This window comes from Oxyura jamaicensis, chromosome 1 (genome assembly GCF_011077185.1).
Source record: "Oxyura jamaicensis isolate SHBP4307 breed ruddy duck chromosome 1, BPBGC_Ojam_1.0, whole genome shotgun sequence".
NCBI lineage: Eukaryota > Metazoa > Chordata > Aves > Anseriformes > Anatidae > Oxyura > Oxyura jamaicensis.
Genome location: NC_048893.1, coordinates 35,693,700 through 35,709,570, shown reverse-complemented (window position 1 = coordinate 35,709,570; position 15,871 = coordinate 35,693,700). Strand labels below are relative to the sequence as shown.

The window sequence follows — 15,871 nt, the reverse complement described above, 5'->3', positions numbered from 1 at the left end:
GGACCTGGACCTGAAAAGGCGTGGGGTTGAGGAAATTATGTGCTGATTGTTAATAGCTAGGTTTATTCAGCACATCCTTTTAATCCAATGATAAAGGATGGTGAGATTATTTGCAGAGACCCTTGGCGCACAGGACCAACACTTCTGTGAAGTTGTTTTTGAACTCCAAAAAAGATACTGTAATTTAAGAAGGCAGCTAAGCTATGCAAAAATAACCAAAAAAATAAGTTTGTGTTTTAATGTAGATACCTATAAACCCAAGCTCTACCAGCTCCAATTTCTGATAATCTTCCAAGCCAAAGCCTGTGAGGATCTCAGGTGCCTACAAAAAGCTCCATCTATGTTGCATGGAAAAAATAACTACAGAAATCACTGAGATACAAAATAATGGCTACCACAGTAACAGGCGTTGAAACGTATACCAGAAATCAGACTGAAAAGGGAAGCTAAACAAAAAAAAGGGCAAAGTACTGTACCTATGTAGCAAAATTCAAAATAGTGTAGTAAACAGATATGCAGCGAAGTTCAAGAGATATCTATAACAATTAGCTCTACTCCCTCCCCACAAAAGAGCAAGTTTCAGTTACCAGGTGACAAATCTATTCTGATCACAATGCTGATTATTTAAAAATTTACACTGACATGGAACATACAAGATATTCTCACAGTAGAGTTCCCCTGAATAAGAGCATATGCAAGCATTCTTCCAGGACAACAGTCTAAGCTACATCGTAACTCAGCATCTCATCTGATGTTTCTTTTCTTGAATAGGTCTCAGCAGTTAAGATTACAAGCTGAGGGTGAAAAGGTGGATATGGAAAGGAAAACAAACAATTTTATGCAGTAAAACAGTGACAAGAACATTTTTAGGACTTTCATAAATTCCTCTTCAAGACTAGCAAGAACCTTCAAGAGAAGCAAGGAACTTTGTATCTCAATCATAATGTACTTTGTTTTATTACCTTAAACTGAACATGACAGTATCATGGGTGTTCAGACAGCAGCTGCTAACAATGACCACGGTCAAAAAGCCCTGTACCACTGTGACTGGACTATGTCCATGATGGAAGAATGGAAGAAGGGGCAATCACACAGACTTCAAAATAAACACCTAAGAAAGTGTGGTACAGCTTGCTATACCTCTTGATTCACTAGTGTATTATTGCAAAAAAGGTTCCCTGGCATCTCTACCGTGAGTTATAAAACAGCCCAGCAGATCTTTAGACATGGATTTGATGCACATAAAATTGAAGACTTTCACAAGATGCAGATAAATACACTTCTGAGGAACAGATTTATTCACATTAAGTCCCAGATCACTTATTTATGAAATACTAACTCTTATCAGCGTCAAGAGTAAAAAGATAAAATGCTTACTAGAATGTGCTGAAGTTATGCACTTTCACACAACATACAAGGTTCTTCAGTAGAGAGAAAAGTTATTGAAGTATTACTAAATGTTGTTAAGAAAGGACAATGTGGTAGATGAGGTTTAATTCAGCTAAGTTCAGCTACAGAAAACTAATGTGGGATGGATACAGCATTCTCCCTCAGGTATAAGTATTTTTCACAATCTTCTTGCAGTAAAGAGAGACTTTTCAACACAGAGAAAGGATTGTATTCTCACGAGTGGTGGAGGAGGGCTATTGTTCACTCAAGGTAACAGATTATCTTGCATTCTGCAGGATGAAATATCACCCTAGATGTGGTAACCCAGGGTGAATCCAGAGGTTCAGAGAACCTTTTTATCTCGTCTCCTGAGCTGTAAAGCAACTTTAGCTATCACTGTTAGTTGAGCTACTTTGCAGCTCACCCCACATGTTTTTTTCCTTAGAGCTCCTGTTATTGAAGACATGCTTCTTTCAAAAGAAAATTCAACACTAAAAATATTTCTTTCACTGCTCTAATTAAATTATATTTCAGCATGAACAAGATCTTTGAATTGACAATTCCCCTGTACATTGTTTTCAGAATACTGCTCATATGCGTCCATCTTACAGTGAGTTTACCTACCCATTGTTCTTTTGACAAATACGTCAACCATACCAGTAGATGGTATCTCAAAGTAAGATCACCATCACCAGATTTTGACAGACTGGAAAAAAAACTCACAAGCTACCACTTGTGAAAGTGCAGGCTGCACCCTGAAGGACTGAACAAAATGCCGTAACACTTGAACTCTGGATACTAACACAGATACAGCAGAGCCTAGATCCTCACACATGCTACAGGTCCCATACTTAAAACACACGGTATCATACATCAATAACCCAGTACGTGTTGACAGGGCAATAGGCTTTCTTCTTCAATTGCACATACTCTTAAGTATTGTGTTCTGCTACAGACCTACACCAGATCAAGTTTTTTTTTTTTTTTTAAACTGTGATGCTAACTTTGTACTAAGATGCACAGAAAACAAAAAACTTTGCTCCTTCAGCAACTCCCAGGCTCTTCTGTTACAGACAAAGTATACAATGTCAACTCTTCAAAGGCTGAACTACAAACATAACAAGAACTAGGAAAACAGCTGTTGAAAGAATTGAAACAGGATAGCACTTAACATATCCTATGCAGCAGTAAAAGCATAGAAGGAACCTATCAAATACATATTCTAGCTAAAAGCCACAGCTGACAGGTAAAACTATTCTGTCTACATCTACAGTATGTGGCAGTAGGTATTAGATGCTCAAATTTATGATACCTAACAGTAGCTACTATAGTAGCTTTCTAAGAAGTTTTGGAAGCTACAACTCTGCTGGGAGTCTTGAATTAATGTTTCACGTAGCAAAGCAGCACCTGGGCTATCACAATGGAGAAGCCTTCCACATGAAGGAAAATCCAGACTGATTTTTGATACAGAACAGAATTTTATGAAGCGATTTATATCGCAATCACACATGACAAGAAAAGTTGAGAGCGTAAATGAGCAGTAAATGAGAAATTCCAGAACTGGAGCATCATGTTTCACAGCCTGTATTGATGAATACACAACATAAAAGATTCAGCATTGCAATATACATAGCTTGCAGACACTATTCATTTGAAACGCCTGAAAATTCATCATGACAGTATTATAGAGATGGAACAGAAACAGCCGTAAACATCCACCCACTTCTGCACTGTACCTAAAACACTCACATATTCCTGATAAACAATGTCCTGAAAAAAAAAAAAGCACTGCAACTCTCATGAAAAGTTACTCACTTCTTACTAAAACTTTGAAAAGCTGAAATCAGTAATATAGTTGTCACAGCAGAATGCTATGCTATTATTATTTCAAGACAGTGACTGCAAAACCTCAAGCCTGTAGTATTATTTATATGTTTAAAAAAACATCTTGTTTCCAATGAATGATTAAAAATGAGAAGTATAAAGCTAAAAACAATGGCATAACTTCGATACTTAATCATATCCCAACATAACATTTTGCAGAGAAGCAAGAAACTCAGACCCTCATCAAATAACATGTCAACTATGTGCAAGTGTCTCAAAAATATTTGCTGGTTTTGATGGGAAAGAATTGCTTGGTTTTGCTTTGAACATACAAAAAGCAAAACTTAAGACCCAAGGGATGAAAGCATACACGTAACATATGGACATGTACAAATGCCCTGGGACCAAATTGAAATGTTAGCATTCTTTTTATTCAGGCAATCAGGTCTGCTTCAGTATAACTGTTCCAGGCCACAAAGAAGCTCCTTCTGTCTGAAAAGGCAGTAATTACATTTGAAGAGGTCACTTTAAACTATATTCTCTTTTATAGGAAATAAAAATATTGTTTCTTACAAGTAAGAATGTATACCAATAAAAGCAAAAAGACTTAAGCTGGTTACCTATAAGCATTAGTTAAAACAAGATCAAAATTAGCATGCTCCAGAAGAGCATAAAACTAGACCGTAATTTCTTGTCAGTAGGAATTTTGCTTAAGTGCCCAAAAAGGGCAAAAAGTCTGTCTGTTGTTTTTAACAAAGCTTCTTTCAACATCTAGTTCAATGTCACAGAAGTAATGCACAATTCAACCTCGATAACATCCAATTAGCAAAGAAGTTGAACTAAAAACTGTACAAGCAGCAGCTCCTTCTTGCCTTACCATCAAAATAAACCACCAAGTTTATAAACTAGGATTCTGTAGAGAGCTTACAACAGTCACAATGATGAAAGAATACAGAGTTCAAGAAGAACATAATATGCAAGACAAATCCTTTTAGACTCTCAGGATTTAAACAATTGGCAAAGATTTAACTTAAACATTTACCCTCCCTACTCAGATTTAGATAGAAATTACCATTCTTTTATGTTGCAACCCAGAATTCAAGACTTCTGGCTTAAATTTCCCTTTGACTAAAGTTTAACATGAAAAAAGAACTATGAAAAGATGACCACAGCAGACAAATGCAGCCCCCTGGATTTTTGCCACCTGGCTCCATGACAAAGTTTAAATGACAGACCATCGCAAAATTCACATGACAGACTCTAATAAAGCAAGTGCTTTTTTGTGCCAAAGAGCTTGAAATATGAATGTAGAATATGGAGAACCAGAACACTGCTAGGAAATGCTTAAAATGTACATTCTGCTGATTGAGAAGTCTTATATTTTCAAAGGGAATCTACTGGGATAAGTACACTGCTCTTCCTCCAAACTCTGTCTTAAGGTACTTGACAGATAACGAAATGGTAGGAAATTCTGGTCTAGAAGCTCTGATTTACCTGCTGTCAGATAAAAATGATTACATAATTTCCAAAGTATTTTGGAGTATTTGAAATATTATTATAATGGATGTCAAAATTCAACCAATTAAAGGAAAGGGCTTGTGTAGGTTTTTGTTTCTTAATTCATAGAAAGGAAAAAGAAACTCATTTTGGCTGTATACCTTTAGTTATACTAGAAAAGCTTATTTTGCTTGAAAACAAGGCAGACGCTGAACGCACGGAAGAAGTACATCTACTGAACGAGATGAGAAAAAAATGGCACAGTTCATAATGGTAGTTGAAGTTATGAGAGAAAATCTCTTCCATTCTCAAGTGATAAAATACCTCTTAGAAGTTAGAAGTAGAAATTAAAACAATTATATTTGCAATACCTTGGCCTTGCCACACTTTCGATGGTATTACTAAGATTTTGTCACATGGTACAGAAGGTTGCATCCATTTCCATACCAAGAACTCAGCATCACCTATTCTTTGTGTCTCCGTGTGAATTCTAGATTCATTTGCTGCAAGAAAGTCAACTGCTCTATTCCAGACTTTCTTCATTTTCCTCCTTAAAAAAAGGAAGAAAGAATTACAATGTTAGCATTATAGCAACCTGCACAGCTGACATCCATCACTTCAGAGAAAACCGATGTTTTTCCCCCAGGTGTATACAAGAACATTACACTATGTAACCTACTAACATTAATTTAATTGACCAATTTGGTTTTGCTAAGCTATATGCTTTATTCCATGTAATAAAATTCAGCATGTATAGCAGGTACATACCTTTCCTGAGATGGTATTAGAGAATCACGCACATGTAAAATAGGCATATAAGGCTGCAAGTCTTTATTTTCAGAACATGCCTCACTGTGACTTCTTAGAACATCTGAGAACACCGTAAGAAAAACATATAATTATGTAGTTTATACAAAGAAAAATATCAATTCTGACTATGAACTGCTACTCCAAAGCCCCCTTTAAAATTTCAGTAATTTATAGTTTTGAAGTTTTGTTGTTTTGAAGTGTTTTTACACCTAACCAAGCTGAAGGCAAATCAAGAAAACTAACCACACATCCAATGCCTCCAAGTACCCACAGAGAACTTTGGAACACGGTAAAAGATTTCTTACTGTTATTCAACTGCTACTTTTGATTGCTAACAAAGACAGCCACCTTTGGAAATCAAGTGCTTTCCCCCTACCGCAACAAAACTTGACTGACAAAAAAAAGTATGAAAGCGTTAAAGCAAGAAAACAGCTCTACTACCTCTGTACTTATGATGACTGTCATAGCTGAAAGCAGTACAACAATAAGTAAAAATGCATCCCCCAAAACAGCACTAAAAGCTATGAACACAAACTACTAAAACCACTGTAGGTTGAAGTGGAAAGGCAGAATATCAGAATTCAACTACGCATTCTGTTTTAGTAACATTTTTTGGTGTTGGTGTTTTGCATAGAGATTGCTTCCTGTATCTGTTTTGTCTTTCAGCATTGTTGCCATGTCAGGTCAAACATCACATTCGTAGTTTTTTCAATACAGATAAAATACTGCCATGCCAATGTGGATTTATTACAGCTATTACTTAGATTTAAATCTCCATAAGAAAACTTTGATTAGGTTTAACATACAATGTATAAAAAAAACACAAAGCAGGCATTTTTCCAAGAGCTGCCACAGCATGATGACAACTGACTGGGCAGAAAACCCAATTGATTGAATTAAGTCAAGTATTTTAAAAGCTTATACAGTGCTGATACATCACATATTAGAATAAAGAAGCCATACCTATGATTTTTACCACCATATCATACATCTGCCTTGTTTCCTCTTCCTCTTTTGCCCAACGATATTTCATGTAGTGCAAGACTCCCCAAACCATTGCTACACCTGAATTAAGATATAAAACACTCTTTAAACAGTATTAGAACATCTGTTATTAACAAATTTTACACCACATACTTCAGAAGTTGGTTGAACTAACTAGCATTTTAAATTCAAAATTCAAAGCTAGTGATGCATACTGTACTTACTGTCAGTATTTTTATATTTTACTAGCATAGCAACACCAACTCAACCTTTGAAGAGCAGCTACCTTTACGAAAATGTTTAATTATTTTAACAATAGCATTGTTAATTGGCATTATCGGGGTTTGAAATTTTACTCATTTGTGATGAAAAGCATTAAAACAGTTACCTTGGAAAAATTCAAAATCATTAAAAGTTGTATAAACTTGCTACTTAGAACATGTTAAGATTTAAAAATACGTAATATGCGCTAACTTAAGGACAAGTCACATGCTTTATTTATACACGTCAAAACTAACTAATTTGGACAGCTTCAGTTCAGCTACAAATTTGTATTTCTTGCAATGATAAACGCTCTTTTTGTATTCAAGATTATTCCCCAAAAAGAACAATCTAGTTAAGAAGGCCAACAGCATAAGCTGAAAATAAAAATCTCATTTCTTGCATCTTAGACTGAGGGCAGCATTCACCCATGGTGTCAAATGACAAATACCTACACAAACTGTAGTTGCACAGTTTGCTTCATACACCAGTGATCACACAGCAGTGTTAACTGATAGAAACTGAGGGACATCATCACTTTAGGCCAAAATGGCTATTAATTAATGAAAATAGATACAGCTTTTACAGAATGCTCCACTTCTGGAAAGGTACTCTTATATTAATCTCAAATACAAATGAGAAAGTTGGAACACTGAGCAATTTGCTCAGCATGACTGATGAGACTGGTGGCTGACTCAGATACTAAGTTTTGTCTCCATATTCCAGTACAGCTCATACCCACTATTATCAGGAAGACAGCCATTTGGGTCAGCTTGCCTCCAATTATTTTCGTTTGTCAGAAGGCTGGTGAAGGTGGTCTTCTATTTTTAACTATGAGGTTGTTAAAATACTGGAATAAATGATCCCCTGAATATTCAACACGTGCATGAGATCAGTTCTGCATCTTCTATATTTCTAACTTGCCACACAGAAATGACTGAAGTGCTTACACTTCACGGGCCACATGATTATTACACATCATTTTCAATATGGCCAAGAATTAAATAAACTTGAAATTATTTGAAACTTAACTAGAGAACTATCACGGATTAAATGATTAAGTCTTACTGAAGGATGAAATACCTGTATGTCTCTGTTGCAGAAAAGTTAAGAATTTTTGGAGACAACCAAGTAATTCAACTTTTGCTAGAACAGGAACCTAACTACAGAGATGATTTTTCTAAAGTTTTCTGAACAACAATAAAACAGACTCAAAATTAAGGCCATTACATCTTTTTCCTGAGTTGCCTTTTTTTTCCCACCCAAAAAGGCTTTTGGAATTTTTTAAACACACAAGATACTGCTTTGGCAAGAAAAGGTCAAAGTTCCCAGAGAAGGAATTGGTTCAGCTGACTACAGCAGCAGATGACAGCAAGTAATGTGAAAATACAGTGGTATAAGAGTGCAAAACAGTCTGTGTTGTAACCAAGATGGTGACAGAAGCTCTGTTGTATAGCTGAGTAAAAACTTCTAGTAAACATGTTGCTCTTTCCACCATGAATATATACAAGTTACAACGAAAAGGTGATTGTTTAGATAACTTACCCAAAAGCAATATTGATAATCTATGAGTTACATTAATAAACGCACGGCGAAAACGACACCTGAAAGACATCTTTGGACTAGTGGATTCCAGGTACTTCACATCTGTCACATTAATGACATCCATCTCATTAGGGTCACTGCCAATACACCTGTTAAAAAATATATAGCATTTACGAAAAAGGATACAGTCTGTCAGAACACACTGTTTTACAATAAAGACCACTTACTTTATGCCAACATCTTCCCCACTATTCAAGATCCATTGTAGTGCTGTGTTAAGTACACTTTCATATTCTGGATCTAAATTCTGCCAAAAGACAAACATTAGTGGTAATTCTCTAAATAGCCAGAATGTTACCATGCCACAATAAAATACAGATACTGCACAGATTAGTAGTCAAACCTGTGTGACTTTGATCTTGAAGCTTCAGTTTTTGCATAACTGTTCATTAGGCAAAGAAAATCCATACATGCTAGGAGCAGCTATGGGACTTACTAATACTCTTAAAATTAAGGACTATATGAAAAGTCTAGTCACAATCACACTTTAAGAATTCTAACCTACAGAGGGAAAAAAAAAAATCAGCCACTAGGCGGTGCTCATTGAAAATCTATTTCAGGAATAAAACTCAAACTAGATATAAACTTGGCTGAAAATAGCTCCTAAAAATCAGCTGAGGCAACTTTTTAAGTGATTTTTCCTCAAGCTTCTTAACTGGTATTTTCAAATGATCTTATGCTTGTAGTTCAAGAATTGATATCACGACATAGGAATTTACATATTTAAGTTAACTGCTATCAGTTATCACAGGAGAACGTTCACTGCAACCTGAGCAGCACCTCCAGAGTCCACCTTACATCCTTTTGTAGAAAAAGGAAAGCAGAACAAAGTTACTGTATTTGAAATGAAACTGTCCAAAAAGTTTTTATTTCCATCTTAATTTTTAATGAGGCTCAATGGAAAGTCCTCAAGGAAAAAAAAAAATAGGAGCAGCTAACTTATTTTCACTTTGGGAAAAATTTTATCACCAAACACTGAAATTCTGCAAAAAAAAAAAAAACCACGCATTTATACTCCCAAAAATAGGAATTGCAGAGTTAAATATGGTTTTGTATGAAGTGACAAATTTTCATATGACATTTGAATTTTAACAATTCTAAGCTCTGATAACTGGCATTTATTTAACAAATGGTCTTGCCTATTATGTTACCTGCTATCAACCTATTTTTTTAATGTATTCCCAGAACACACTGTTTTTAACAGATATAGAACATCCGTGACAATCTATAACTGTAATCTGAGATAAACCAGTTTTTAGCAGCATCTTTGGGAAGCTCTTAACATCGCCTCCTTTTTGTTTACTACGTAAATGCCAAAATGCAGTATTTTTGTAAATTTGTATATTAAAAGTCACATGGGCTTAACTCCCCACCCCTCCCACCCCCCCAAAAAAAAACCACACAAGATCTTATACCATTTTAAAATGTGCAAGTAGCTTCCTACTGAAGGGTAGACCAATGTGGGCTAAAATAAACTCTACAGCTGCTAAGAAAAGACAAGAAATCATTTTTTATTTAGGGAGGGAGGCAGGGCAAATGACAGGGCAGAGAGATAACCTAATATTGCACACCTACCAAATTACCATGAAGGCCCTTCTGGACCATTTCTATTTACAGAAACAAGTGGTGTCCCACACAGCTGCTGCCTGTCAGGCTCACTGCAGGGCCATGCTTCAGCCTCTCCTCCCCAAGAAGAGAAGGCAGTATCTTTTCCTACTAAGAGTTGAAAAACTGCCTCAAATATTGCATATTGATTTCTGGAAAAGCTTCTAGAGATTTGAGTTTCTTAATTGTTTTATGTTGGTCAACAATCTCCATCAAGTGACATTAAAACTTGGTGTTTTAACTAAAGGGAAAAAAAAACCCTTCCTGACACTGAAGCACTGTACCTATACTCGCATTGCAATTAACCCAGTTTTTCTTTTCCCTTCCCTTTTCCACAGAATCTCCATATCTCATGAAATAAAAATGGTAAGTAGCATGCATTAAAAATGTCAAGTATGAACATTTCCAAATGACATTCAATACTAAGTCAAGTATTAGTCACTACATTAAAGTGAAACTACACTGACACAAAACCAGACAGTAAAATTTTAAGTTATACAACTCTTAGATATAACCAATGAAAAATACTGCAATTGCTTACTTTTAAATATGCAGCTGCCTCCTGGACGGTAAGGTTCCTTTGAACAGAGCTCCCACATTCATGTTCCCCTGGTAGAACAGAATTGTTTATTTTGATCACCTTATTTCTGCACAACATAGAATAAAGTCACCTAACACAAACAGCAATAGCCAAATAATTCTTCAAAAATATATGGAAAAAGTCAGAATGAAGTGCACCCCACCAATGAAAAAGAGATTGCCACAGCTAACAATATACACAAATAACATCTATACAAATTCATGTGATCAGAAAATGTACTTCAATATTTACACTGAAATTAGAACAAAAGATCATATGAAGAAAAATCAAAAGAATTAAAAAGTTGCCATACCCTGACTCAACTTCTTCCAAGTAATTTCCATTTACTTTGAAACACGTATTAGCTATTAAACAAACCAAGGTGGTTCTAGTTCTATCACATCCACAGCAATATTTCCAGCACTACATATTTACCACATTTCAGTTTGCTCCAAGTTACCACAGCAATTCATCACCTTCCTGAACATGCACAACATACCAACGTGCCCCCAGAATGCTGTTTTTACCATCTTCCTAAGTATTTCAGAAAGCATGCAGAGGCAGTCAGGAAATAAGGCACAGTCAATCTTCACAGCCACATGCCATCTTCCTTCTGGTTTACTTTTCCTTAACTGAAAGCATCCAATTTACACACAAAAAAAATCTGGTGACAGTCATGCCAAAGTCACACAGAAAAGCGAAGGTCTAACACCAGTTTTATCTAACACTTGGCTAGTAGTTCTGAAGAACTGTCCGAGAATGGCAAATCCTTTTTTTCCTTGATCTCTGAAAAATAATCTTAGTACCCATCCCTGCAATTTTACTGTGCCAAAACATTAAAAATGAAAACTAGCCTGTAACTGAGTCAGGTCAGTTTCTACCTTACCTTCCTCAGTCCATGCCAAATGATCACTCCCAAAGCTATAGCGATGCTAGGAAAGTTTGTATTTTGTATATGTGTGAGTATCTTGAACTTTTGCTTACACTCTTAAAAAGTATTTAAAGTTGAAACTATTCCAGACAGGATTACCCTTAAAATGGACTGACTGCAGGTATTCACTACCAACACCTCCAAGGCCATCTGACAAAATCAACAAACCCTAGTAAGTTATGGGAAAGCATCTTCAAGTCTCATTCACAGTAGAATTCCACAAAAACACATTTTTATGAAGCAAAAGTATTTTGCAGACTGCTAAATTGATGTTCCGTTTAATACACTTCAACGGACAACTGAATTGTGCTTTGCAAGCACACCACCATAGTAGGGATGTGCTTCTACTGCTGGTTTACAGTTTTTAGGAGCAGTCATATGTTCTCTGGCCTAGAACTAAGCCTCCGTGCTTGTGTGCATTTTCAATCAACTACTGAGCAGAAGAGACACTACTTTAAAAGTTGTTTCCCTTGATAATTAGCACACAACATCTGAGACTTAGTCAAAGCTCCTCAGATCCACTGTGACAGTGAAACTACAGAGGTCACTGGTGAATACTGACAGCAGCTTTGCAAAAAAAAAAAAAAAAACAACTAAATTTAGAAGTCAGAACAGGAATTGGAGTTACAGGTTATTCACGTAAGGAATTTAGTTAGACATTCACAAGATGACATTGGTTTTGTGCTGCATTAATTCTACAACCTGTAAATTTACATGTGCTGTGATTTCATACTTTGAAAATAACAAATTTGGGAGAACCATATTGGATTCATACAGTCTCTGGTATAAGCAGTTTTAGATCTAGAACAGATTGAATAAATGCAACAAAACCAAACTGCATCTCTGTAGAACCCTTACATACAATCACACCCAGGTATTAGGTTGTATGACACTGACATGTCTGATAAGTACTCATTCATTTATGCTTTTTTTTGTTGTTTGGTAAGACCTCAAGTCTTGAAGCATGTCAGTCATATTTTGACTTAATAAAATAGCTTGGGGGAGCAGGAGGAAGAAACTCTTCTGCTAAGGAGTTTGGGGTTTTGGAGGGTTGCTTAGTAAGAATCTAGATAAGTAGGAAAGCCCAAGTATGAATCAAAACAAAAAAAAAGTAAAAAGGATGATGTTAATACACAGAAAGAAAAAAAGCAATCAGAAGACAAGACTGTGAAAAAGGCATTTTTAAAACAAGCTGCAGGGTTCATCTTACATTTTCACTCTTACGAGAACACGGCACTACACCTTAAAAGCAGACAAAAGCTCCCTGAGCTGCAGACTAGACTACTTTAATAGTTTTAAATTCTAATCTTCTTTGCCTCCTTCCAGGAATTACATTTATGCAGCATGCAGCCAACACACTGACTTCACAGCTTCTCGTCTCATTTTAAAAAAGCCAGCAGACAGTTTCTTCACAGTACTGCTTTTGAAATTTTTTTCCTGACTATATTCCCTCTGAGTAAAAATGGTTTTGTTGCTTGGGATCTGACAAAGTTTAAGGCCCATCAGTTCAAATTACTCACATACAGTCACAGGGGGAAAAAAAAACATGTAAAAATAAAAATGTCACTTTCATCCTGCCTCTCACTCCTGATACCAGAAAGCAAGTCAGAGTCATGTAGATTGAGTCCTGTACAAAAAGCTGTTGGAGATGCAGTTCTCATTCTAACTCACCTATTGCTAGGAACCATTTAAAGCTTTCTTCTGCGAAACTCATGAATTTGAAAGCCTGCAGAAAGGCGGTTCACAAGTCAGACAACCTTCTGCTTTACTGCAAACAGCTGGATATTCCTATATGCCATTTCTGTTGCTCCTTTAGCTAGTAGTTCTGCAAATGAAGGCTTACTTTGAATTACTTTGGTGCAATCATTAACCACTTGGCTTGGAAACCCACTTTCCATAGTCTGAGCCAAAAATGTTTCCTAACTGTTCCATTTGAGGCCCTATATCCAGGAATAAAACTGAAGCAGGACAAAAATCTTCACACAGGTTTCCTGCAAGACATATCTGAGCACTTTCTAAAAGAGCTCCTCTGTTGCCATTCTGCTAAAACATCTATTGCAAGCTTAGGGAACACGGACCTTCCTGCTCAATCTTTCCCTGGACGCGCTACTTCAGTTTCAAGTGGTGTCAGAAAATGGTTCCAGCTGCATTTGTACAGACGTGATGCAGGTAGCACACATCCCAGCAACAATCACAAAATTACCTTTTAGCTTATGTTAATGCGCTTGTGCAAGCCATGGAAGAAGTTGGGTTCTTCTCCTGGAAATATTAACAAGTAGCAATTAAAGCCTCAGCTCTAAAGAGGCATTTGTCTGTACTAACAATTGCTTTCAAGACAGAGAGGAAGCAAAATTGTCTTCTTCATACAAAGTAGAATATTTAAAACGGACTTTCATCTGGGCATCTAGTTTGACAAACTGCAGCACGCACAGTTAACTGAAGTATTCGGTTGTAAGATGTTTGCTTTATAATGTAAACCGATCCCTTACATTACCAGGACCAAAACAGAGTGGAAAACTAAGACTTTAAGGAACCCATGGATTTAACACAGAACTCTAGCTGGTGTCTTGATGCGACAGGGTCAACCACTACAAAAAGCAAACAGCTTAGAAAGCAGTTGTTTAGCACATCGCCTGCTTAGAGGTTAAGCAGCAGACCACTAAAGCGAGTTGCCAAAAAAACTAAGAGAAGAAGAAATGTTGTGAGAGCAAGTAACACCTGATCTCCCAAAGGCAAATTCAACAGCCTAACACTGAGGAGAATCAGAACTTGCTAAATGGTCTTTAAATCACTCAATAACCAGCAAAATATCAATAATCTGTAGAACTAAAGATTAAGGAGAGTGACAGAACAAAGCCTGAGACAGCAATCAGATAGAGTAGCTAGCACTTGAAATTAATGCTAAGGATCAGTTGCTGTTTTTTTCAGGATTTCCCTCCAGCCACAGGTTTATCAGTAAGCCTTACTCCCTATGGAAGTCTAGTTCAGCCCACATCTGAAGGACCTCTGCTGTCCTTTAGCACAGAAGAAAGCCATTTGGGTTGGGATTATTCATTTTGTGAGCCTGACTGAAAGTGGATGTGATTTACTGAAGTCTCTCCATGAGAGACAAAATCAGCCAGTAATTAATATATGCCAAAAGGAAGTCTAATTTAAATAAAGCACAGATTTTGTTTTAGGACAAAGTCTTAGGTACAGAACTATACAATATCAACAAAAAGTTGCTTTTAAGAAAGAGAACCGTTGGACAAGAACATAAGCCTCAACCCAGAACTGAGTGAGTAGATTCTGCTTCTCCCTGCAGTTTCTTTTGAGGTAGGCATTACTCACCATAGGCTTGGCAGACTTATAATTCTGCAGACAGCGATGCATTAAGGGCAATCTATTTTTATACACGATAATTAAATAATTTTACATAATATCAGAGCACCACACAGTACAGAAAATGCAGCTACAGTTGGAACATAGTATATTAAGTCACATAAAAAATAATTGTTACCCTTTTTCTTCCTTCAAACAACTTTTGTTTCATCTTTTATATAGAAAGCCCCATCATTTGCTCTCCAATTGAAGATAACAAGGCAAGAAACTAGCTCAATAATAACATAAGAAGCCTAATTAAACAAACAAGGCTACAAACCAAATTCTGAACTGGCCTTCTTCAAGGTAATCCAGGACATTGCATAAAGCCTAACAGAAGATACTAGTGCAAGTTTCCATCCCTCTTTTCTAATACTAATAGTTATAACATGAACAAGTGATTCATTGCCAAGTACAAAATGAGGGAATCTTTTCCAAATATGTGACAGAAACCTGAAGAGAAGCACTTTAGTAAAACTCTATTCCGCTACTCCTCTATTCTGAAGTGCTGCACTACGTACAAGATCAACACCTAAACCCTGCATCTCTCTGGCAGCCTTCTACGTTTTATGACTCTTAAGCAGCTTCCACCTATTGTGCCAGGTCTACATCAATGCAGGACTGAAAGATGGATGGCAGGCTTCTTTCTCTGATACCTTAATGATACCTGGCACTGAGGATAATTTATCGATACTCACAAAAGTTAAGTCATTCTTCTGACTGTGTGAAAGCTACTCCGCTGAGCAAGCAGACAGTCTTACAACATGGTTTCAATTTGGGGGATCATGCCACAAATATATCATTTACTGTATAGCCACTGGAGGGCCAGACAACACTGAGGAAAGGGAAAGCTGTTATATTCTCTCTTCAAGAGGGGAAAAAAAAAAAATAGAATAACTAGAATAACTCAGTACTTCCACTTCACACAACTCAGTGCTTTACAGCACATAGCTGTGGGTCTCAGGCGATGTTCCTGCACACCACAGATTAGCTGTGATAAAGGATTAGCTGCACAGATTATCTTA

General features: G+C 36.5%; 1 protein-coding gene across 1 annotated transcript in view; it reads right to left on the bottom strand.

The window, feature by feature from the left end:
• LEMD3 (LEM domain containing 3) overlaps positions 1 to 15,871 on the bottom strand; it is a 48,296-nt gene that overhangs the window by 9,287 nt on the left and 23,138 nt on the right. Inside the window, exons 4-9 of the mRNA XM_035334144.1 lie at positions 10,517 to 10,584; positions 8,538 to 8,617; positions 8,311 to 8,459; positions 6,484 to 6,585; positions 5,479 to 5,581; positions 5,082 to 5,260 (exon numbers count right to left, since the gene is read on the bottom strand). Of these exons, the coding sequence (XP_035190035.1) occupies positions 5,082 to 5,260; positions 5,479 to 5,581; positions 6,484 to 6,585; positions 8,311 to 8,459; positions 8,538 to 8,617; positions 10,517 to 10,584 (681 nt within the window). The remainder of the gene's footprint in view (positions 1 to 5,081; positions 5,261 to 5,478; positions 5,582 to 6,483; positions 6,586 to 8,310; positions 8,460 to 8,537; positions 8,618 to 10,516; positions 10,585 to 15,871) is intronic.